The 27,020-nt window shown below is 32.3% G+C and overlaps 2 protein-coding genes across 2 annotated transcripts in view; one reads left to right on the top strand and one right to left on the bottom strand.

The window, feature by feature from the left end:
- The window catches only part of LOC147068071 (lipase member H-B-like), a 32,875-nt gene extending 11,232 nt beyond the window's left edge, over window positions 1-21,643 (top strand). Inside the window, exons 3-5 of the mRNA XM_085952405.1 lie at window positions 2,796-2,983; window positions 6,696-6,914; window positions 21,441-21,643. Of these exons, the coding sequence (XP_085808531.1) occupies window positions 2,796-2,983; window positions 6,696-6,914; window positions 21,441-21,643 (610 nt within the window). The remainder of the gene's footprint in view (window positions 1-2,795; window positions 2,984-6,695; window positions 6,915-21,440) is intronic.
- The window catches only part of LOC147068066 (uncharacterized), a 120,636-nt gene that overhangs the window by 54,714 nt on the left and 38,902 nt on the right, over window positions 1-27,020 (bottom strand). The window lies entirely within an intron of this gene.

Raw genomic sequence — 27,020 nt, 5'->3', positions numbered from 1 at the left:
CTTAAAAAATCTCTTTACGCTATCATTCATATTTTTTGTGCAATAAATTGGTTTATAATTTGTTAACAAATTTAGTTTCTTAATCATGAATATTATGAAACGATCACGTCATACGCAAATACGAGGGTGGGTCAATAATTCCTTAGAAAAAAGCATTAAAACAGTTTTTTTTTTTGTATTTTTTTTTTATTTCTCAACATAATCTCCTTGGAGCTCAATACACTTGGTTAGACGTTTCTCAATTTTTTTTAAACCGTTAGAAAAATAAGTTTTCGGAAGGTCCTCAAAATAAGCATTTGTCCGATCGATGACTTCTTCATTTGAAAAAAAAACGTTGTCCACTTAGCCATTTTTTTAAGTTTGGGAAAAGGAAAAAGTCACTGGGGGCTAAATCTGGCGAATACAGTGGGTGGTCGACCAATTCGAACTTCAATTCTTCAATTTTAGCCATTGATCGTAAACATGTGTGAACACGGGCATTGTCCTGATGAAAGAGGATTTTTTTCCTGTTTAAATGAGGCCGTTTTTCTTCAATTTCGTTTTTTAGCTGGTCCAATAAAGATGCATAATAATCCCCTGTTATTGTTTTTCCTTTTTCCAAATAGTCAACGAAAATAATTCCACGTGCATCCCAAAATACAGTAGCCATAACCTTACCAGCTGATTTTACGGTTTTCGCCTTCTTTGGACATGGTTCGCCTTTCGCAATCCACTGCTTTGACTGTTCTTTCGTCTCGGGAGTATAGTAGTGTATCCATGTTTCATCTACAGTCACAAAGCGACGAAAAAATTCATCCGGATTGCGTTGCATGAGCGACAACAGGGCTTTAGAGGCCACCACCCTATTGCGTTTATTGTAGACTGTGAGCAAACGCGGCACCCATCTTGCAGAAACTTTTTTCATGCCCAATTTGTCATGTAAAATAGAAATGACGCTACCTTTTGAGATCCCTGTAACCTCAATTATCTCACTCAACTTTAATCTTCGGTCACTTAACACCATATCGTGGATTTTATTGATCATTTCTGGTGTAGTCACCTCTACAGGACGTCCTGAGCGTGGTTCATCCTTTGTTGATGTACGACCACGCTTAAATTCATTTAACCAGTTATAAATAGTTGCAAGTGAAGGAGCAGATATGGCGTGAACTAAATCCAACTCGTTTTTTATTTCCTTTGCTGTTAACCCTTTTATATTAAAATGTTTAATAACAGCTCTAAACTCAATTTTCTCCATTTTTGTAAACAAGCAATTTTTTTTTTAAATGTACGAAAATAAAAAACAACAACCCGACCAATCTGATTGAAACTTCGCAGCATACTGAATCGGTAGTGCCACTGCATGAAAACAAACCGCTTACAGTACTAGTCGCGCCACCTGTCGGCTTTTCTAAGGACTTATTGACCCACCCTCGTAGCTCGTCGTTCATCGTATTGCGATATTATGTAAACTTCTTTTTATACCCATTCAATACAGCCCCCTTTTGAAAACACGCTTTGATCGAAAGGTGATTAAAATTTTGGCACGATATGATGTCAAATTTGACATGAAGTTTTGTGTACAGTGTACACGTTACTTGTACCTGTATCTATATAGATTGCCAGAAGCTTTTGATATTATACTTGTATTTTGTAGAAATAGCGCTCGACGTAAGAAATTCGATACTGAATGTATCTATACAGAATGGGTGCTCACAATGGTGATATCAATGTAATATGTATTATATTGTGTGAGTATGATGGAATATTTTACTATTAGCATAAGAAGTATACCATGGTACCTATATTGTGAAATATTTTACAGTAATTATATTTTAAAATACTCATCCAAATATTTTTTTAAAGAAAGTTCTATTATTTTAGGGGTTGTAAATTAGTGCACATAAAATTTTGATCATGGTTTCATCAGTACATATATTAAAATAAATGCATAAAAATAAAATTATCTCACACTTAAATCGATCAATCAGACATAAAACGTTGAGCAATTAAATCACACGTCTAACAATGTATTTTCACATACAAAAATGATAGAATGCACACGTTGGATTGAGTGTAATATCATTTGATGCTGTCTTCCGATCATAGTACCAAATTATACCCAAATACCCATTTTTATTACAATGACCCATTTAATAGAACTAGCTTTTTATCGAGTCCTAGGGTGAATTTGACGGTAAAGTCAACGTTTGTGCGAAAAACAAAAGTCTCAGGTTTTAGTTTAAGATTGTGTATTCCGTTAACAAGACCCAAATATAACATAATATTTATAATATATTATCTTAAAATGATCCATTTTTTAAATAGCTCTACAATTCTATGTGGATCTGGGCCACCCCACGAACAGATTTTTGTTTTACGAGAAATAGATGTTAGTGACTTGCTCAACCTATCAGCTCCATAATCTGGGTCTAAACACACATTGAAAAATAACATGTGATTTTTTACCAGAACCGGGATTCGAACCCAGGAGCCACGATATTATATCGTGGGCATGATCTATTAGTATATTCAAAATAGCATTTACATACTCCATACCATGTAAAGATGTTGTCGACGTTGGAGTACTGTATTAAGTATTTTTTTAAATGTGCAAATAATATTTGCACATACCGCTTACTTTATCTACAATAAATAAAAACGACGCGATAAATGTACAATTGTACAGTGTTGTTTAGTTCGCATACTTAGTTGGAAAACTGAATTAAATCAGTAAGTTTATGTTTTACATTTTAAATTTATAAATTAACTCTTAATTCGTGAATTTGTTTATGATCGTGATTTTTAATTTGCAGGTATATTTCAGCCGTGAGCAATACCCCGCGTGCGGGTCGCGTGGTGGCACGTGCAATTCGGTGGCTGGGCACAGCAGGGATTCTGGCGCGGTCTCTGCACGTGGTCGGATTTTCACTTGGCGCAGAGGCAGCAGGATTTGCTGGGAAAGCTCTCATCAAAAGTGGCCGCAGGCTTGGAAGGATAACTGGTAACTAAATTCTTTTCATTCTCTCCTAAAACCAGCTGGCCATTCACTACGAGATATTGCACGAGCAAGAGTTTAGTAAGAATATAATTATATCTAATGCAATAAAATATTTTGATAATCAGTGCCTCATCAGAAGATCGATGGGTATATTCTATACACAAGGCGGCTATCGACGAGTATCGACGGTAGATTATCATATTTATGTATTGAGGTATTATAATTGTTACAATAAGTAATCCGTCTAACTAAACTGTTAAAACTGTCTAACTCGCTCTAAAAGTTGACATATTAAAGAGGGGAGCTGTTAAAGCATTGCACTTTTTGACCTCCTCAATACATAAATATGATAAACTACCGTCCATAGCCGCCTTGTGTATAGAATAGCTTTACAGCACCTATTTGAGTTGTTTAATTAAAGCACACAAAAAATAACACGATACATGAATAATTGATAATGAAGTAATATCAACAACAAATTGATTGATAGACAGCAAAACATTAAATAATTATAATAATATATAACAGCGTTGCTATATAACATACTATATGAAAGATTTTCGGAGTAAGGGATTGAAATTTTCGTAAAAAAGTGCATAAACTGATAAGGACGGAAAATAAAATCAATCGGATCTGATTCTGAAAGGAAAACTTTCAATTAACAAAGTATGGTTCGTCAGTAAAATTTATGGAGTACAACCGTGTTGCAAGTTTGAGAAACACAACATACAACAATTGACCGAACAGTTTTTTTCCGTATTATGGCATGGGTGGGGATACATTAAATACATAATTTAAAAAAAACTATTTTTGGACATAGTTAACATAATTGGTAAACTTGTATTTCTTTTATATGTTATAAAATTTGTCATGTTTTATAGGTACCTACTCGTAGATCATTATTGTGGATTACGATATTATTCCAAATTACAATTTGTATATTAATATAGTACAGAAGTCGACAACGCGGAACATGTGGGGGATAATTGTTTGCATTCGAAAATTAAAAAAATAATATAAAAAACGGTGGTTATAAAGATTTAATTCATTTTCATGATAAAAACATAGTTTCTTATCCCTTTTTTTAATATTTGTTCCATGTACTTGTAGTAAAAAATCGGGTATTTATTATTATTAAATAAGTATACTTATAAAAATATTTTTGCGCATTACAACATATTTTTAACTTTTTAAGTATTATAATATTTGACTGACGTACTAATTGTCTTGATAATAGTTGTTTGACATAAAACACTAATAGCAATTATTAGTGTACACGTCCTAATAATTGGAGCAGCGGAAAATCCCAAATATCAAAATAATATACACTAATCAATCGATTCATTATCGAAGTCTACGCATATAATTAAGTATAATTTTTAATTGGTAAAAATTAGCAAGTATACATAAAACTAATTAAAACTGTCCAAGTTAAGAAGTTTTTTTATTATTGATAGTAAAAAAAATATAAAAAAGTGGAAATGATGTAGGTATTATTATATTTCAAATATTATGTTCTGTGTCTTTTATGGCGATAGGATTTTCGACCTCTGCTAGGTTTTCAAACTATCAAACTAGTTAATCTTATTAGAGCCTGTATTTTGCTTTGAAAATAAATTAAAACTTTTTTTTATATATTATATTTAAAAATGTGGTAAAAAGTCTTTCCCCGGGGCAGATATGCCAAAATGTCACCAACTAAAGTACTTTCGGACAAAGTTTTTCGATGAAACTGTCAAAACAAATAAATAATATACTTAACGTAAAAAAATGGTGTGCTCATTGAGCTAAACTTACAGGTACGGTTTGTCCATATTTATGGGAAATTGCTTTGTAGGCCACGGAAATTATTTTTTGAAACCTTTGAAATTTATGTAATAAATATGCATTTCTCGCTGTCCATTTAACGAAGTTAATCTCTTCATGGGATTTTGTTCGTTATAAATAAAAGACTGACATTAATTGTGATTATGATTATTATTACTACCTGCATTGTGTAATGCTGTAATGTATTAACAATGTTGACTATCCATCAACTACTTTTTATGGATAATATTAAATTTCTTGTCTTTTATTGTTATCAAATGTGCTTATAGACACTTCTAAGATGTATTCATATGTAATATGAATAGGATCAAATTTAATGATGGTGAAAGAGTATGATCGAAAGGAATTATTATATTTTTTTTATAAAACGAGGTAAAAATTATAACAAAACCAAATACTTGTACATTACACTGTTATAAAACAAAACAATGCTTAATGGTTATGAAATTAATTATAATTAGTTATTATATATTTTTTTAATGTTATCTCTTTGACTGTGTGCGTTATATTTTTTCCATATTCTTAATGTAAATGATGAAAAATTAAAGCGTGGATAATAATAAACCTACTTGTGACATGTTAATGGGGTATTGTGCACAATAATTCTGTTATCGATTGGACTATGATATTGTCATGTCACATTAGCATACAACGTATATTATTAGTTAGCTAAATTTTGAACGTTGATATTAATTCGGCTTAATTCAGCATTCGTTTAGTTTTCAGATTAATATGGAAAACTTTCAAAGGTCTCCGAGAGCCAATCAAAATTTGTCGTAGCAAAATTTTCGATGCCAGTCTGCCAACCAACCCACCCCTGTATCGAACGTCATGGGGGTTGTATAATTTATGCGATCTGAATTTCAATGAAGCTATTTTTAGAAATACGCAAAACGACAAAAGCCGGCGTTACGTTTCTACGCAAGTTTAAACGATTTGTATTTTTCCAGGCCGCGCGAATTTCGCTAAACTGAAAACGTGACATTTCGAATGCCACGGGAAAACCTTTAGGAAAGTTAAATGTCAAAGGACTTAAACGGTGAACGCTGGACAAAATATAAAGGTCTGAACGTAAAGGCTTCTCCACGTGTCATTTCATTAATAAAGGCATAAAAGCCTACTAAACCTTTTGATGAACTAACTTAAAGTTGGGCCTATTAAAAGGAAAAGCTTTTAAAACTTTTATAACCTACTGCAGTCTCTATACTGAGTATTTAGTAACTATGTAGGTACTTAAATTTTGGCAAAAAAATGTATGTGAATCGAGAAATAATAATTAATCCGCAAATTAAAAATTAAACTAACTGCTTCCAATATGTATGCATACCTTGATGATTTTCATCCTTCTTATCATTCATTATATTTTGGGATATGATAGCGCCTACTAAATGGTCAAATATTAAACGTCAGGGAAAGATTTATTTAATTATGCACGTCTCGGCATATCGCGGACCATGTACCTAAATTTAAATAAACGCAAGAAAATTGTATGGAAACGATACTATGATATAAATTTAAGAGTGGTTGGGGACCAGGGCTCGAAATGGACCGGAACGCACCGGAGCGCCGTTCCGGTTCATACAATCCCCAAAATTATCGCTCCGCCTCGTGTAAATATTAATTTGACCGTCTGAGCGAGATATGTCATATTATAAAAACATCCAACACAATCGTTTTTTTAAATACATATATGAATAGAATTAGATAGGTAACAGTGTTTATATTTTCGTAAAATTATCAAGCGCTCCGGTTTGTAAAATTTTCCATTTCGAGCGCTGTTGGGGACCCACCTGAGAGTCGCGACACGTGGACAGGGAACCCACGGTATATAGACAAATATGAAAGAAAGAATCTCGTTATGATACGTATTTTTGTTGTTTCTATTTAGGTTTAGACCCAGCTTTCCCATTGTATAACCTGATGGGAAGACAGGGCAGGCTGAGCTCTGGAGACGCCTTATTCGTCGACGTGATACACACAAACGCGGGCGTCCTCGGTTATCCGACGCCCATCGGAGACGCTGATTTCTACCCCAACTCTGGCTCGCCAATACAGCCTGGGTGTTTGCCACAAGACCTATTGAAGAGAAGACTGCTCAACAAACTCGGTAAATAACAAAATCTTCTTGTATAGAGATGGAGCCTAAACGTATGAAAGTGATGGCATCTAAGGACCACTAAGACTTATCACCACAATCATTATTTTTTGCATGCTAAAGTGGTATTTACCTAAAATTGAAATTGCCTTCAGCGAGTTTTAGAGGGGAACCATAGAATGCGCTATCTCTTAACATCTCAGATGTATACCTCAGTAATTGTCTCAACAATTCACGATTCTGGCCATTTTATATAGTTCATATCGTTACATTGACGATACAACATGATAATTTCGTTTATAAGATTATTGGCAAAATGAATGATTACTTCTTTGTCACTAATCATAGTAATATTCAGACATTTTCCAAAACGTAAACTACATGCTTTTATAAATGTTACTAAAAATACACTGATTCTAGAATAGGAATACACGATTTCATTGATATATTTATTTCACAATCTATTCACGCATTTTTTGTATAGAATAGAAAGCTGTGGCAATGTATTTTTTCTACCTACCTATTAATCGACAATGCCCCTCTTTTAATATGCTTTTATGAGTTTTTTGTATTAAATAATATTTAAATATTTTACATTTAATTGAATTAGATAATTAGGTACTTAACGCATTTCCTACGACATTGAACTAAATTATTTATTTAAAATTAGACTTATCCATTAACTCTTACTTATCATAAATGTCACTAAACAAAATTATAATTTATTTTAAATATTTATGAGATAAATGGAGTTATTTATTTAATAAACATACGTTTATCACATTGCTAAGCTTTGTATGGAATAATAATAGACATTATTCTATTCTACATTTTTTGGAACTTTTACTGTTTTTTTTCAGTATATCAACGAATGGTCGACCAATGAAAATGAATACATTGTAATGTGAAAATTGCTTCCAGCTATAACTGCAAAGTTGAAATTCATTAAATTAGAGGGCAATAATAATTGTTTTCAGTGAACGAGTCTCTGTTTGCGAAGTATTTGCCGCAAGCTGCAATTTCTGACCGAGGATTAAATTGTTTTCCAAACAACCCGCAGCCGTAATTAAAATGCACGTGCATCGGTAAATGTTTCGCGTTCTCTTTATCTAACTAAGTGCTACGTTAAAACATTGAAAAATATTCTATACGACTGTCCATTCGGAAAATAAAAAATATTGTTAAACAGGTATCTGCTGAATAAATATGAAAAAAAATATATGAGTGAATTTATATAGCAATTACAGAACAGTCGAAAGTGCATGGTCACCGTCACAAAAAGAAGGCATAATAATAAAAAACTCGACAACAAAAGTTCTTCCATTATCAACGCATGACTAAGTATAAGATGTCGTAGTATTGACAATACAAATTTACCTACTAGCTTTCAAACAGCCAGGGTCGAGCTAAGTGGGGGTGTTATGGGTACGCAGCACTCTGGGCGGCTGGATTTAGGGGGCGGGAAATTTTTTTTTTATTATAATACCTACTATTAAAATATTTATTTATATATTATATTCAATAACATATTATTACTTATGTTAAAAATTATCTTTACTAATCGTTGCCTTTCTCTACAATCTTGCCTATCTTGGCGTCTTGGATCATCTCGAAACATGTTATAAAACTGGCCCAGTCACGGGCTTAAGCTCGAATCATAAGAAATTAGATATGGGCGTTCCATCCACTACTATACTGCAGGTACATTTCTAAAATCTCTATTTGTAAGCAAGTTTAAATTCTTACCACGCAGTTTGGTGTTGTAAATAGATAAGTAATTAATTTTGTAAGTATAGTTAATAGTACCTGGTATTGCGGGTATGTGTAATCTAATGTATTACTAAGGATATTCAAACTAGAAAGCCACTAGCCGAAACTTGACAGAGAATAACTTAGCAACCGGCTAAGTTGGTTAGGTATTCATTAAACAGAGGTTTTTGGTATCTATAAATAATATGACACCAAAACTACATGAAATATACACAAATCACCTGTGGCTTTCAATACCTATATCATTGTAAAACGATTGTTTGTTTTTTGGTAAGGAAACATTTCAAGAATAATATTCGAACTACTTACCTACATACCAGCATGATTTTCATGCATGTTTACTGATTAGTTAATAAGTTTATAAGTTCACTTTCGCTATTGTTGGAAAGATTTTTACAGTCAAATCGACACGCTAAATCCAATAATGGGCTACAAATAGTTCGTTACCTTTAAGCCGCTGTAACAAGTCTACCCACTACAAATGCATTATAGTTTTGATATAATATACTTTTATAATACTAGATTTAGGTTAAGTTATAAATAACGCTTTGAAAGTTTGGTTAATGTTGAAATCATGACTTCCAAGAAATTCTGAAAGCCTTCGTTTATATATATATAAGCCTAAATAATCATGTATGAATGTTATAAAACTTAATTATTATGAGTTTGTCGTTGCTCATTTAAAACCGACTGTGTTTTTTAAAAATCTTTACAGGACAGTCAAAAAATACCGTGAATTTCAATGATTGCGTCCTGGGAACATATTTTGTTAAAACAATTCCCGGGTATCTTTGATCGTAAAATCGTAATGGATGATAAGATTTCAAACATTTTTTTAAATATTCATATAGCTAATAGAATTATTGTAGAAACGTCAAATGGCCATTTATATTTAAACTAATTTCCTAACGTACTCGACATACACATAGTTGGTTTTGAGGGATGGTGGATTGAATAAATTATTATTTACTTTTGGTGAAAAATGCTTATTTAAAAAAAAATGTGCACATAGCTGGGATTGGATTCGATACGATGTATTGTTACGTTAAGTAGTTGTCTTAGTATTTAAATAAGTGATTATATTCCATACTAGAACCAGTGACATACGAGTGTCCACTATTCACATAGGTATTGAAGGTTTTTTAACAGACTAGTTATTTTACGAGAATGGTTGTTACCCATTTACGCAGTCCATTTGACTAATGATCTAGCTAGATTTAATACATTGGACGCTAAAGACGTAAAGATTAATGTGGGCATTCGATATAGTTAGCATGCTATTTCAATGTGGTAATTAAAAAGTAATTATCTAATCATCAGTCAATGTGTTAAAGCATCAAATAAAGATCTGATAATATTTTCTAATATAATATGTAAAAAATAAACAGTATTACTAAATGAATTCACAATGAATGTGTAAATGTAAACCATAGGGCATAATATTCTATAAAATAAATTCCGATATTTGTTAAATGCAATAAATGCTGTTGCATTAGTTTTTTGAATATACATAAATAACCAGTGTTGTTAATAATATAGAAATCTGATGTCCTACTAAAATCATTGAATAGCCAATAGTTAAACTTATATTTCTCTATTTCTCGAATAATCAAGTAATATTTAACGGATTTCATACAAATACTATATTAAGTAAAAATGTTGCACACTAACATAACATTAATTTTAATAACATGCATATCATTTTCGGTATTAGCAATTTATTCAGATATTACGCTACTTTGAAATAAAGCGCAGCCACATAAAATCTTGGCCGTAAATATGAGATTCGTGGATTACGCCAAAGCCCTTCATGATATATTTTCATATAAATATTTCGGTTTAAAACTTTTTGTGTAATAACGGTAGGTAACGCTCCGAAAATAACTTTAGGAGATGTTAAATTATACGCAGTACGGTAAATATTATCCATTCACAAAAACGGTTTTAGTACCTAGTAGATACCTAGGTCACCAAGATAAAATTCAGTGCCTAGGTCGCTTTTGCATTATTTGAATACGAATTCTGATGGGATCAAGTGGGATTGATTGCACAGGCGGTTTTCATATTTTTTTAGATTTCTTCCTAATATTAATATCTCTAAGGTAATATTCTTTGGTGTGGCAAAATCATATAATTGCAACTAGGGATGTCATGTCATGTTTTGAAAAAAGATCGATTCGTTTAATAAAAATCGATTCGACAAAATATCTAAAGCGAAAAATCGATATTTTTTAAATAATAGACATGAAAATAATTTGTGATATAAAATCAATCCCTAATTTCACTACATAAAATTTTAATAATTTTGAATTCGTTATGATTGTTAGCATTACACAGGATCGATTCATTCAAATTATAATTAGGTAATAACAATTCATAACTATTAGTGCTTAGAGAATCTCATAAGAGATTCGTTTTAAAAGAAATTAAAAAGCGATTAAGTATATAGATTCGATTCTCATACTTTTCATAGAAAATCTTTTAAATTGTTAAATAAAGAATCGAATACTTACATTTACTGAGTTTTTACTGGTATATACTGAGCTGAGAGTGTATCACGGTGTTTATAATAACGATTATAAAACGCTGTACATTTGGTACTTACATCAAATGCTACATGATATTTAAAAAAAAAAAATAGTAAATACTTTGAAGAGAGATTCCAAATATTTTTATTTTATTCATATTCTGTAAGTGATATGAATTTTGATTTACAAAATTCTAGACCAACCAATTATAAAACTGTCTTTGCCCTCCTGTTAAATAGTATTCCAGTAAGATACCTATAAGTTATATGTTACAAACATTTACCATTACATTACCTACTGATTTAGAATATAGAATAACATACAAATACATATCCCTTTACTTTTACAATAATACATTAATTATAAAACTTATTTTAATAAATTTAGTATTAAGTTAGTTTAAGTAATTATAAGATACTTATATTTAAGTAGAATCGCATTTATATTAGGTATTTGAAAGAACGTATACGATTTTATGGATTTTTGCTTTATACAGATTATATTAGAATAACATGAAAATACATTTGAATAGTTCAAGGACGATTACTTACAACTCTACCCATTGTAAGACATCAAAAGTCCTAATAGCCATTATTCAAAAACCTATTAGTATTCTGATTCTAGCTTTGCTTTTCCCAAAGAATCCATTAATGAATTGATCCGACTTGCTCTTCACTTTGAATTGAACAAAACTCAATTCCACTTAATTACTACTGGTTTTATTCAGTTAAAACCCGTGAAAGGGAATCAAGAACATTTTTTTTTTATTATTTAATAAAAAATCTTTTCCACAATGAGAGAATACCAAAAATAATATTATTTTAATTTTAAAACTTTTAAAGCGACAATCTGAGCCGGCTTATGAAAAATAAGTATTTTTTTAAAACGATTAACTATCTTATTATGTGGCATACATAATAATATTATGATGAATGGATGAGTAGCAGAATATTTATTTTGAAGCCGTGGGTCGCGGCTTGGAATACCGCATCTGGCAAAAAATGTACATGTATTTTTTTTCCTATGAGTGTTTGGTACTAGATCATAATATTATACATAAAAGAGAGAGCAAATGATTAAAACGTATTTATCGTAAACAAAAAGTAACTTATTCACCGTTTTCCCGCCAAAATTCACATCGAGTTTTGGAACCAATGATGGTGATGTATTCCGGTGGGCGAAATTATCTCTTCCCGGCTAGGCTCGGCTGCAATAACTAGTGTCATTAGAATGTGAATCGTATATAGTTACTCCAACGACAAAGATATTAAATATCTACTTATTTTTACACGACTCCTGGTGCAAAATTTGAAGGGTCTAGTTCGTAACGCACCGTGGCATATTGAAGGGCCACCGCCCACGGCGACGCGTCGCAATAGGTCAACCATACACGGCTGGTAGGTGGATTAACTACAGACGTTGCGACGCGCAGTGATCCCCACTTTAACGGATGTGGAACTTTCGCAGCTGATAGTGGAAAATCGCGATTGAATGTTTAGGTAATGTGCAACAATATAACAACAATGCCCTAAATAATCACGATTTATTATAGAAACTATAAATTATTGGAACGAATAATGTTCACGTCCATTATCCACTTCGATTATATTAAAAGTAAACGTAGGTACCAAATGTTGCAATTCTGGTAAATCAATAGTAACTTGGTTTACATCTCGATTATCAAAGTATGTATACATTACATTTTCATAAAGGTTTAAAACTTCTGAATTACATTTACCTTTATTGCTGAGCGAAAATTTCGATTACTGGCAGGTAGCGATAGTGCATTTGACGACTGCCAACATTGTCCACGTATGCACGTGGACATTTCTTATACATACTTACATCGTATGCAATTGCATTACTAGGTCAGTGGATTAAAGCAAGTGATCACTCAAATAAATAATAAAATTGAAATTCTCAGTAAAAATAAAGTATATAGCCGATTAGAATATTTGTAGCATTTCTGTTCAAAAAACTGGTCGGAAAATACGTTCTAGCGACGTCAAGCGCATTCGTCTCCACGGCCATGATCACTCACGACGCGGTCGTACCAGTGTAGGTACAGTATGATTTCTATAAAGTGTTCGACGCATCTGACCACTGTTTGTACTGTGGAAGAACGGTAGCAGGCGACTTTGTCATAAATTATGAGGGCTGATTTATCGTATGCCAGAAAAAGGTGCACCTGATAGATCGAGGGTGTGTAATATCCTAGACGGCCACCCAGGGACGTATATACGTGCTAAATGTTCATTGTACAAGGGCAGCCAAAGAAAGAAGGTGGAGAGAGTGGTCAAAAATCGTATTTCAGTATAGGAATCACATGAATCTAGTTGCTCACTGGATACTCTCAGCACAACATTGAAGGGCGACCAACGTTCGTTACACCACAGTATACGTCTGAATAATGAGTATATAGACGTGGCGGGTGTGAAGGAGAAAAGCAAGCAGTATTAACTCATTCGTATAAATTTGGCAACTATAAAGTATACTTAAAGCTCTGACTGAATGCTTCCCAAAAATGAGATAGTTATATTATAAACTAAATGACCGCATTTAATGGCTGACGAAAATTCAATGATAAAAGTTAAGTAGATACTTCCACTGAAAATCAATGAAGTTAAAAGCATTGTTTACTCGGGACTATAAATATCTCAGACCGTTATACAACATCTCCGAATAGTCCATAAAATAATTATTGCTATAAGGTATATCTGTCAAAATCTATAAAAATGGTGGTAAACAATATTTAATGCAAATAATACTATGCTCACAATTTTAGAGAAGAATGTGTCAGAAAGGATATGCAATTACTTCTTTACGATTATTAAAACCAGAAAATGTTTAAAATCAATTTTAGATACCATTGATATCGCATAATATGGATATCTCTCACTACAAGAAGCGTAAATGTGTGACCCAGTAACCAAATGTAAAATTCACATGGCGGATGTTGCGTAACTTTTATATTATGTGGCCATCCCTGTGCGATGAAGACTTTTTAATTCATCATCATTGTATCAGTAGTAGGCAGTAGTATGTAGGTAGTATAACCAAATGAAGACATCATGGTGCCGCCGATAGTACAATTTTAGTTTTAACCAGTATAAATACCTAGTGAAATATTGTAATATCTGGTGACACGCTTTCTCCCTCCAGCATAATGATCCATCTTTGAGGATTGGATCGTAGCGTTCGTTTAATGTTGAGGAACCCCCCCAGTTCGGTTCGTAATTATACGTCCATTAATAATATGTGTAGCTAAATAATTTTAGTATATTTTACTACGCCAAGTGAATCAATAAACTAAGACGATACCGCTGAATATCGTGTTCTCATTCTATAATAACTCGTGTTTTCAAAATGTTTGGTAACCACCATGGCGACGAGGTACCGTCACTCTGCCCTCTTCCGTATTTTTATAAGTACCGGGACCCGGGGGCTAAAAGGTATCAGTATTTACCCACTTATGACTATTTTTTGTATTTAAAAATGTGTGATTCAATTCATAATAATCTGCATCTTATTTTATTGCTGTCATCTATCGAAGGTTAGCGGCTAAATTCCACTATTCTCCGTATCCTGAACCAGTCGTATTTGGTCTCAAACGCCTAGGTCCTTTGACATTGAGCGATTTGCGGTAGCGTAATTAAGAAAATGTCATTCAACATTATGGTTCTGCAGCCATTTATCTCTCCCTACATTATGAGCTGGAGTAAATCATACTACTCGTTGTGGAAAACATGGCCGAATAATCGACCTTTTCTACGCTTGATAGTAACTATAAGATGTATTCGCTTATTGGCTTGTCTAAAACCTCCTCATTGGTAATGTGACCAACCCAGAAAATCTTCATGGTACCACCGATACAGTCACATCTCGAAAGTCACATAATAATCAATCAACCACAATGGGCTGTTCTTATGAAATAAATATTACTGGGATATACTAATTATAATTAATTAGTAAACGTAAACGGTTAGTAATTATATTAATGGTCGCCAAATAGCTTGTAGTTATTTACTAAAACGTGAGTGAATACGTCTATTGACTACCTCTTTTGTGCGTACCGTAATGAACGCCTCTATTAATTAACGAAAAACCGTCGTAATGTCTCGTGTAAATTGATTGTGTGACCCAAATAGAAAAACCGTAAGGGGTGTGTTAGTACATTCGGCGCCAAAAAGTGGGTGAGTATTTTCGATGGAGCGTTCACAAAAGACCAATCTCCCGATATTGGGCTAGATGGGAATTTTGGCAAATTGCCAAAAGGTTTGCGGCACAGGCTGCGACAGGAACGACGCCATTGCTTCCGCATGAGGATGATCATAATATTAAAATGAAAGATAAAACTAATCCCAATCTGTGTCAAATACGTATTCATAATCCAAAATGTACACCTGAAGACTTTCCAGGTATTTGGCAAAGCTGCAGATTTTCGCGGAAATGATATTATGCATTTTTCTCTAAGAATATAATATGAATTCTTATAATTTATATATTATTTATTATATAACTAACTTATCTAATCATTATTGTTTAAGAGGATATGCTAAGTACGAGTAATTATCATATTATTGTTTTATAATACCTAATATCATTGATATACTACTGGATGAATCATATGCTTCTTAAAATGACGCCCGATTTTCAGCGAGTCGGCCTTTGTTAAAACTTACTGAGTAAGCCCGGTCTAGCTTGCATCTTACTCTAACTAATAGTCAGCGCATGACGACTTGCTCTGTCTGTTTTGCGTTGCAGCCACCCTTAGGTTCACTATTCCAAGAACGCAAATTTAGTTTTACAGCCAGGGCAATACGGGTGAAATTCGGGAATCCATGTTAACGGTCTTAACGCATTATACCTACAAGGAAATATTATAAGACGATATTCGTTAGATCTTTTGTGGTACATTTTTAAAATGACACTTGTATGGGAACTGCTCATCTAGTAGTATATCAATGCCTAATATAGACTTTTGAAATGCAAAACCGCCTACCTAAGTGTTTTTTTGTGATTATTTGGTTTTTGTAATAGACTTGATCATTTTGTTTGCTCTTGTGGTCTGCCAAATCGCACATCAAAAAGTCTCTTTCTAAGCGTTTTATCACATCTTAATCAACACATGATTTTATATTCAGATGATATTGACAATTGCCTTACCTGCTGAAAAGTTAGTTATAGTCACTTTTGCGGGTTTGCTTTCAAAGTCTATTATATGTTTTAAATCTGGTTAGATATTTTATATTAAAATTGAGATAATAGTACCTACTCGTATGTATGATAACATTGCAGTGGCCAAGGCTCCATAATAGGCAATTATTTGAAGCCTACCTTCTAAGAAAAATAGATAGAAAGTATTTAAATTTAAATAAATAAAAAAATGTGCGGGAACCAATTGAATATATCGTCAGAATAATCAATTCATATTTAACGAAATATAAATGAGAAATGCCTCTAGCGAGTATTGAAATATCGATTCACTCGACATGATTTTGGGGTTCTTTTGTATGAACTGCGTGTCGTGTAGCATCGGGGTAGTCTGGTTTTGTTCATACGAATCTATAAGCTTATAAGGCAAAGCCTATCTCCGCATATATTTAGTGTCGATGACTGCCGCCTTATTCAAATAATAATTAATAATTCGATAATTAAAAAAATAATTTCTATGGGTTCAATCACGTTATAATATAAAGATAGAATATCTTTAAAAATAATTAATAATTTTATCTCGTGATTAATGTTTATCAGTTAATTCAGTCATAGACTAACTTATATATTATTTTTTTGTTAGTTGTTTGTCATTTTGAGCTGTTGATACCACTATATTTACCGATGATATATTTTTATGCGTATGTTACGTGTAGTTATAGAAAAATACATAGTTTATATTCATCGCTCAATTATATATCGTCAGTGAGCTATTGAAATTTCATCGATGTAGGTGACGTTGACATTAGTGTGTACCCATTCATCAGTAGTAATATCGTATTATTTCCCGTAAGTATACCTGACAAGTGTGCTCTTTTTCTTTGATATCTACAGCCTACCTCTTTCCAAAAGTCACCCTTCGCCACTGTAATATTGATAATAATATACTATTCATAATATACTCAATGGTGTAGTGGCACCGGAGCGTGTCAACTCACTTTTGTGGGTTATCCAGTTTATCGACCACACCCATCATATAAAAGAATACAGACAACAACAAAAATAAATATTAAATCTTATTTTGTAATAATGTATTTTGACAGATCATCAAATTTGATATTGTAATATTAGGTAAGCTTCGCCTTCCGTCATCTGTAGTATGTTTTGTCACAGCTAGAATTTAAAACAATGTGTCGCTACATTTCAAAATCAGCCAAGTCCACCTTTAGGTATTTTTGACTTTTTTGTGAATTGATGAAGAACTACTGCTTTCTAACATTTCTGCATTATCAAAATGTGGAATCTATTCATTTTAAATATTTTATACTCGAAATAATATAATCTTTCACCCTTGTGACTGTGTATTTGAGAAAACAAAAAGTTGTTTTTCTCCTATTCATCTATTATGGACTTGGCTGATTTTGAAATCTAGCGACATTTACTCACACAATATGTATGTGTTGCGAAGGGCAGTTAGTAGTACAACATCGGTGATTCGTTTACTACTGCTGGTTTTTATTTTTTTAATTTCAACCAGAAGCACACAACGATTGTGCTTTTACTTTGTATTTCAATGAGTAAACTGGTCGTTTAGGACTGAGGTTATTGTTCAATTCATTGTATTCAAAATTTAATATCATTTGAACCCATTCATTTTTTAAGACATATATTATAATATATGCTTTGGCGAATTCTGAAAACCGAAAAGATGTAACTTTCAACACACAGTGGGCCGAAAGGTTGTAAAAAATAATTTTGTACATACATTTGTAATATATCGTATGTTACTTATAATCAAAACATTATAATTGTTGCAAATATTTCGCCACCCATTCAATATGCCAATCGACCCAATTTTTGGTTGCGACCCCATCTCCTACGATCTTAATACTTACACACCACAAGGATTAATAACATGATAAAAAAAATATGTACCTATATTAATGTATAGTAAATTGGTACCTATATCATACTTTTGTCGGGAGAAATGTTAGTTTGTACCCTCACTGTTACACCATAATAAATATTTATCAATGACAAGAATTACATTATCATAGACAACAAAAATAATACTGTTTTGCGAACAAAATTTCATGAAATATATTTCGTTACGGATTATATTCGGAATAATCGATTGCCTTTCAACAAAAAAACACTCTTATAGTTCGCGTGGCGAAATGTTGTTAAATATTATAATATTATTATTTTGATAGGTTATCCGTATGTACCTACCTTTTATTGGCACATTATAGTCCCGCTCGCTTTGTGATTGTAAAAAAAGTCGCAAAATTATTATTCTCAATGTTTTATTAAACTCGGCCAAGAACTGGATAGTATTGGTATTTTAGAAAAATATTGAAGAATTTCACACGGATTTATTTCTTCGAGGTCGAAGTAACGGCTGTGTAATAAAATTCCACGACAAAAACATGAACCCGCTGGCCTTTGACCTTGCATTTTTCATGGATATGTTATGGCTTTTAGCAGACGAGAGAAAGTATGATAGATTGGTAGGTACCTAATTCAAAAATTAGTAGTTTTTTAAGCTTCTTTATCATGTCATTTTCTCGTAGTTTAATGGCTGATTACACAAAATAGTAAACAAAGACTAGTTTTTCACGTTTTCAACGACGCGCGGTACCACAATCGGCGGAAGATGGTACCTACTCGGTGCTGGGCGCGAGCTGTACTTAACAGTTAGTAGTTATCTGTAGGTAATGGTTTGTTTATACGAGACCAGGACTAATCATTAGTACTCGCTAGTCACACTAGCCAATAAACTTCTAAAAATGCTGAATAGAGTTTACACGAGTTGATAAGTAAGAGTGAAGTGCTTATTAGTATTCAATCTGATTACATGTGTCGGTATTAGTGCGAGTAACGTGTACTAATGATTAGTATTAAGCCCGTGTAAACAAACCTTAATGTAAAGTACGCAGCGAGTGGTTCGCCTTACTTCACTTTACACGTAAGTATACATTCTTCTTCCAAGAGTGGCACGCGTACCTGCTGCTTGTTCCCTCGCCGGTTATTTTAGTATTTCCTCACATCTATTTTTTTCTCCTGTCAGGATACTACCTATGGACAATGAACACGTGGCCTGTGATTTGTCGGCACGGTTATCGTGAACGAGCAGCCTAATATTTATTTTTAATGAAAGAAATGAAGCAATATTGGTATAGGTACAGTAAAGAGAAGGAAAATTAAAATAATACTTGATTAACAATACATAGGTACACTTTAAATCAAATGCATAAATCTACTTATTTATATGATTTCATTGTAGTGACAAATTGATGTACGTACATACTACCTTCCTTCTTATGCCTATTTTGTGACTGAATCTTTATTTGCAAGTAGGCAATTCTGAACGTGCAATAGAAGTTTCACAGATAACACTAAATAACGGGTTTTATCCTCTGCCATTGCAGGCTTCCGGAAATTCTCCTGTCACAAACAACAATGTAGCATAGATATGGCAATCGCGAATATATATTCTGTAGTTTGAAGACCAATATATCGTGCAATTTTATGACAAAGAATTATTATTGCTGTTGTATTAATTCCATTTTCAGATATATTCGGAGTATTTGTGGGCTATTTTGTTGAATGAATGAATACATCAAAGTTTTACAGTAGTTCCTAAATAACACGTAAAGTAACTACCCACATATTCAAATGTAGAACACGGGGATTTTAAAAATACCATTTCCTCATAACAGTATATTTATTGAGGGCTTTATGTCAACACATATAATATAATACGTTTTGTTTATTTTAGTCAGTGGTGTTTTAATTAAATTTGTATATGCAAAGTGCTTGAAGATTATAACAAGGGGGGCATTTATTTTATACGAGGTATTGATAGAATTTCTGGAATATTTTTAGCATTATGGTACATAGATTTGGTAAGCAGAACAAAAATAATATTTCGTAAGTTTGCAGATTAGAATATTGTAATATGACAGCTTGTTTATAACTGCGATATTTGTTTTCTTGTTTTCACATTTTGATAAAAAAAATCACATACGTGTTTGGCGTATGACATATACGTGATTGTGTATATAAATATGTTAGCAATATCTGTACATTTTCTGCTAAATCAACGATGTCGCCAAATATCTGTACAATTAATTACGATTAAATTTTATATTGAGAAGTTATTCGAAATTTATGAAGGGGATCCACCTGAAAATAATCCCCCCAACAGAGCTGCGATCATGTTTCCTAAATTCCTACCCCACATACAATTCAAATTACTTTAATATTTACGAATTGTGTATCAAATTATGTGTTTTTGGGGATGCCGAATTTAAGGCTCTAAAATATTGTTGGCAGTCTATAGGACGAGATATTCAATATTGTGACCAAAATGACCGCATTGTAAAAAATATAATGAGATAGTGCTTTTTTATTTTTTGGCTAGCGTATTTCACGACAAACATACAGTATTTTTTATATATTTTAAATAAGGGATGATGACACTTAGTATGAGGGTGTTGTAAATGAGAAAGCGGCCTTTTTTCAGAAAAATGATAATTGTACCTCATAATGATATTATGAGGTACAATTGAGCATAGATGATATTATCATCTATGCTCATATTCGGAGCTTCTTCTTCCGTGAAAGAAAGACAGATGCGAGCATACTAGTATAAAATTAGTTATATTATTCTAAATTCAAAATCATTAGTAAGTGCAGCAGTAACAATATTTTGAATTACCCATTTATTGACCTGCATTTTGCTGTTTTTGTAATTAGAACTGGTAAAAATAGTTTGATTCACATATTATTACATATACTTACATATATTATTAAATTTACATTACATATTATTTTTTATAGCTACGCAAAAATAATGGGCACCTAAGTAATTTGAAATTACTATAGTTTACTGTAAATTAACTTATTCGAGAAGTAGATATTATTACATACTTATATTTATTATATGTTGATAAACCTTTTAAATATGTACAGATTAATAATGACGTGTTTTCTCATAATATACCTACATTTGTACAAGATAACTACGTCCTGTTATATTACCCTATGTATTATCCGTCTATGGTTGTTGCATTTTTTATAGTCGGCTGCAGTCACCGGCGAGCCTGGCAGTTGTACGTGGAGTCCATAAGAAATCCCGGAGGCTTTCGCGCCAGACGGTGTTCCAGACCTCCCTGTGCCGATCAGACTACAGCTTTTATGGGAGTCGCAGCGTCGAGGAGGTATAACTCACTAGACACGTACATACAGTCCATTATCCTCCAAACGAATGGCTCGCTTTCTTGAATCACTACCATTATACTCAAAATGATAATGGAACCAAGCATATTATCATAGTCTATTAATGTTCTGATTAGCTACTCTATTGGTACCTATATATATTTTAGTCAACTATCATAATATGACCTCAGGGCTCGAAATGGAACGGAACGCACCGGAGCGCCGTTCCGGCTCGTGAAATTTGTAAAATTATCGCTCCGTCTCGTGGAAAAAATATGTTGACTGTCTGAGCTATATAGGCCATAGAATAGAAAATCTGACACACTTATTTTTATAAAATACACATACGATTTGATGACTATGTAAATATCTTCAGAAAATTTGTCGAGCGCTCCGGTTCGTAAACTTTTCCATTTCGAGCGCTGTATGACCTAACTATATAATACACAGGTGCTTAGGCCATGATAAATAAAAAAAAAATACTTACTTTAAAATCAAATATGTGTATAAAGTGACATTTTTTAATATTGCAGTTAACACCGAATCTTTATAGATACTGTATTAGGTACTACAAACTGCACAATCGTAACGGAATTATTTGTGTTATATTTTTCAATATTTTCGTTGAAAATTGAGCTCAATATTATTCGATGCATTAGTATAAATAAAGTTCTAATATTCTAATATTTTTTACAGTTTCTACTATTGTATAGGTACTACTCACTGCACGAATTATGTATTTTATAATAAAATAATGTACCTCGTACCAAAATCAGTAGATGTAGGTATATTATGCACCTAGAAGTTTTCATAATTTAGATACTTAATTAAAAAAAAAAAAAAAAAATAATCAAGTTTTTATAGATTCAGCGTTTACTTTGAGTGATTGTGATCATTTTATATTTAGAAATAGGGCTGGATTTGTCAAAGGGTTAAAGGGGCTATAGCCTAAGGCCACAAAATTGGCAGGGGCTTCAAAACCCAAAAAATAAATTCACGAAAATCACGCGTTTTAGAGAATGATGTTGTTAATATTGTAAGAGGACGCCGAACCAATATCTTCAACTAATAATTGTTAAGATGAGGGATTGTCACAAATTAAAAATTATTTATAAAATAGCATTTCAGCCAACGTCGATATACTTGCACTACTCACAAAAGAGTGTGAAATGATAAATATTTTTGTGGACAATGAAGTAAAATATACAAATATGTATTATTAAAAAAAAAGTTTTTTTTAAATACGAGTATCATATACTTTGAAATTTACTAGTCCCCCCTTGAAGTGTAAAATCCTGTCCTTACTAGAAATTTTTTCTTTCTGATTTTAAAATAGTATCTAATCATGAATTTAGGCTTCTTTTTTGAACCGTAGGTATTATTATGAATTTGGGATCTTATGGACTCTGACTCATTAACCGAAACTGCAAATAATAATATTATTAAATTTAATTTACAGTAGTAACGTACATATAGCATAACTTCAATTCTGTTAATTAACTTTTATTTTTATTTTTCAGCTCTAAAGGAAAGTTTTTCTTGCCTACGAATGCAGTAGAACCATATGCAAGACAGTTCTGAGAAACTACACTAGGATACAAAAAGAGACTGAACATAATATTATGGTTAAATAAAACAGTGATATTCTTATTTAGTAAGTAGTAACTTTAGTATCTATACGTATGCTTCACATCTTTCCTGGAATTTAAATGAAATTAATTGAAGTTTCCTGAAACACTTATATGTGAAGAAAGTCAATAATAATTTATTAGAATTAGTAATAATAATATACTTTATGATTGTCATAGGTTTACAAATATAATGTGTGTTATATAAATTCTCTTTTAAAGCTTTTTTCCGATTCGAAGTAGGTACTGCTGCGAAAGAAAAAATCATTATCCCTATTTTTAATTTAGCGCGAAAAAGTGTATTGTGCTTTCTTACAAATGTACTTTGAGGAGTTATTTTTTAATTAACGGAAGTGCTTTATTATCTCAAAGCACCTGCATACAATTATTTTTAATAAAATTTTTTTTTTTAATACAATTTTATAAATTAAGTGGCAGACGTTGTTTAGATCTTATATTCTAGTACAGAAAATGAGCGTTATTACGACATTTTTTATATAATATTATACATACAACTAAATACGTAACTTATTAAGTTTATTGAATAAGACAATTGACATATGTGGTATGAATTCAACATAATATAATATACAGAATAAATAATTTGATGTTCGCAATAGAACAGGTGGACACATACAATATTATTAAGTAAATCAATATAGCAATGGTTTTAAAACTTTTTTATTAGTAGCCCCATATTTAAAAATATCTTGACGCCCCGCCCCTCCTATTTAAAATGTATTTTTATACGAAATAATAAAGGATTAAAAGTTAAACTGCTCGCGCCCCTAGTTTGAAAACCGCAGTATTATACAGTTATTATGATACGAATCAATATTAAACAGTCGAAAAGGAAATTAAAATGAGTTCAAAAGAAGGTTAATATAATTAAAATTAACAAATCATAAGATATTTGAAAAGAAATGTAATTAAATATTAGTCACATCTTAGTCGAACCTTATAATGTATGCTTGATAATTTATCAAGCATACATTATAAGGTTCACCGGATTGAAATAGGAAGTGAATAGATGAGGTCTATAGATAAGCATATCCAAGACGAAACTAATGTTCGCTGCTGAAAGAAAAAGATTTGGTCAGCGAATATACTTATCTCGGGTTCTTCATCTCTCGTAAAGGTTGATGTCAGGCTGACATCAAAGGTGAATAGCAATGGAAAAAAATATATAAACTGCAACCAATTTTGAAGAGTAAACATATTACCAGAGCGACTAAAGTACGTAATATATTAAGATCTGTTAATCTTCCCAATCCAGTGACGTCCCTAGGCATAGTGCCGCCCTTAGGAAAACTTAGGATGCCATCCCTTATTATATTGAGTTTCAAATTGTATACAGATTTGTTGGGTACCTACATACAGACCTATTGTATTAGTCATCATCTACTGATAATTAGAGCAATTCCACGAAATCAGCAGAATTTTTAGATATGTGGAGATCTGAGGCGCTGACATGTTCAGAGGCCCCTTTGTGTTTTTTTTTCTGAGCGATAAATCGCCATGTGCCATTACAATACAAACAATGGAATAATATAATAGGTTACTAGACTTTTTAATGCTTAATTTTTTAAATAAGACGTCGACACTTTCCATCGAATCTGCTATATGGAAAACTGACAATACTCTCTAAATTTGTGAATAATCGTTCCTTCATTTGCCGCCCGTTATAATGTGCCACCCCTGCATGACTTGCAAACCCCCACAGGCCGTCACTGTCCCAATATGTAGGTAAATTCAATTAATACATACTAATTTAAGGTAGGAGAAAATTATTGTCAAGACCTTCACATTCAGCCGAACGGACAAGTGAATCCACCGCCAGCAGCTTGACATTCAAGTCAGACTCTCCTCGGTTTGCCTGCATCGGCCTCTCATGTTGCTTTATCACATAACTTGCATGGAGCATTATAGCCAGGAAAAACTCATAGTATTTGATCAGATCGAAGCTCGAGAGGATGCGAAAAAGCTATCTCCAGATGGACGAATCAAATTAAGATCAGCACGAGTTTTTTACTAATAGTAACACAGATTCTGCGTGACGTTGAATATCAAACGAGGTGGAGCTGAGCAGTGGAGAATACTGACGATCGAATGAGAAATTCAAAATTATTTATTTTTTTACAAATTCAAATTTATTTATTTACATATAGTGAACTTTACAAATTACAAATTCAAGACGCTCATAACATGGCATTCAAAAACTAAGACTATTAAAATATGTGCTTAGTATAATATTAAAAAATATATATTCAGTACTTATAAGAAAAACAGTATAAACAGTAAATACAAAAATTATAAAGTAGATGCATGAAGTACCTATACCGAATGAGCGAAGTATACCCTATTTTAAGGATTTATAAAACAACGTCCTCCTACTCATCCTCACGTAATTGGAATATATCAATATCCGAAGCGATATGGTTAAGCAGAGCCATTGCCTTCCCAATTGGCATCACCAATGGCAGGTTAGTTCTGCACCTTGAGAGAACAAACAACATTTACTGATAGGTACTCCCGATTTCTAAGATAGTTATCAGCGACAAAACTTCCGGGTCACGGGTTACTCAATCATGAGGTCCCGACGAAAAAATGTCTGAAAAAATATAATATTATTCGCATCATTAAATAATACCTATACCTCTACATTATTATATTATAGTATATATTATATAATAGTCCGTACAATGGGTTAGGTATTTTGATAAATATTAGTATGTACGTAATAAATATTACTCGACCACCAAATTGCCTACCCGTCACATTTGCTAAAAAAACAATAAATTACGTAAACGTGCAAATATGTTCAATTTCACATCATTATTATTATATACCTAATATTATGTAATAGACAAAATATTATTAGTTGTTACATAAGAGAAACACCTACAGAAATTTGCGGGTTTTCAAGGTTAATATACTGTAACACCAACGTGGGGGTTGGTAAAACGAACGATAAAATTTGAAATCTGAGTACCTATACTTACTTAGTCTTTTGCATGGCAACATTTGTGTGAAGTAATCAACACTTAATTACAGTCATTTATTTTGTATGCCATTTTAATTTTGTCAATCTTTTTTAATTTACTCTTATTATGCCACTTGTAAATTTAAACTCACACGATTTTACTGTAAGAGAAAAATAATAATATGTTGTTAGTAATGTAAAAATGTAAAATTTAATTAGTGTTTTATTTTTTGTAGATTTTTAAATGGGCGTCCTTTTAAAAAGTTAAGTGCGCTGCTTAATTTGAAATTAATTATAAAAGATAACGTGCATGCGACTATGTACAAAACGAATCTGAAAGTGAATCTGCTTTCAACCATTATTTGTATGTATGTATAGTATTACAAATTTTAAATTTAAAAAGTTTTGTTTGCTTTTACCACAACATGAAAGCTCGTTCGGTCATAAAGGGTGCTTTTAGTACATAGTATTGAACTTTTATTTCCAATTATAATCACGGATATTTACAGAAAATGCAGAAGTTCGGTGCTTAGGGTTTTGGGGTGAGATTTATTAAAATGAGTTTGATAATTATTCTTCTTCATGTTTTTCTACCATATCCATTCCTTGATGTTAACGATGATCACTGTCAATCCACTTGTGAATGAAGACCTCCCCTAACTCTTTTCACTTCTATCGATCTTTAATTATTCGCTGCCACGTGAAATCGCCCAAACTTGACGAGTTGAACCAGCCGGTTTTTAGTGTGACCCTACAATCGTTTAATGACCATTCTAGATGGAGCGCTGAACTGAAACCAGTTTCTGAGATTTATAAGCCAATATGTTTTCCT

The sequence above is a fragment of the Rhyacophila brunnea genome, unplaced genomic scaffold, assembly GCF_057557595.1.
Source record: "Rhyacophila brunnea isolate RB1 unplaced genomic scaffold, BYU_Rbru_1.0 scaffold_3, whole genome shotgun sequence".
NCBI classification, from domain to species: domain Eukaryota; kingdom Metazoa; phylum Arthropoda; class Insecta; order Trichoptera; family Rhyacophilidae; genus Rhyacophila; species Rhyacophila brunnea.
This window is presented reverse-complemented; position numbering and strand designations above follow the sequence as displayed.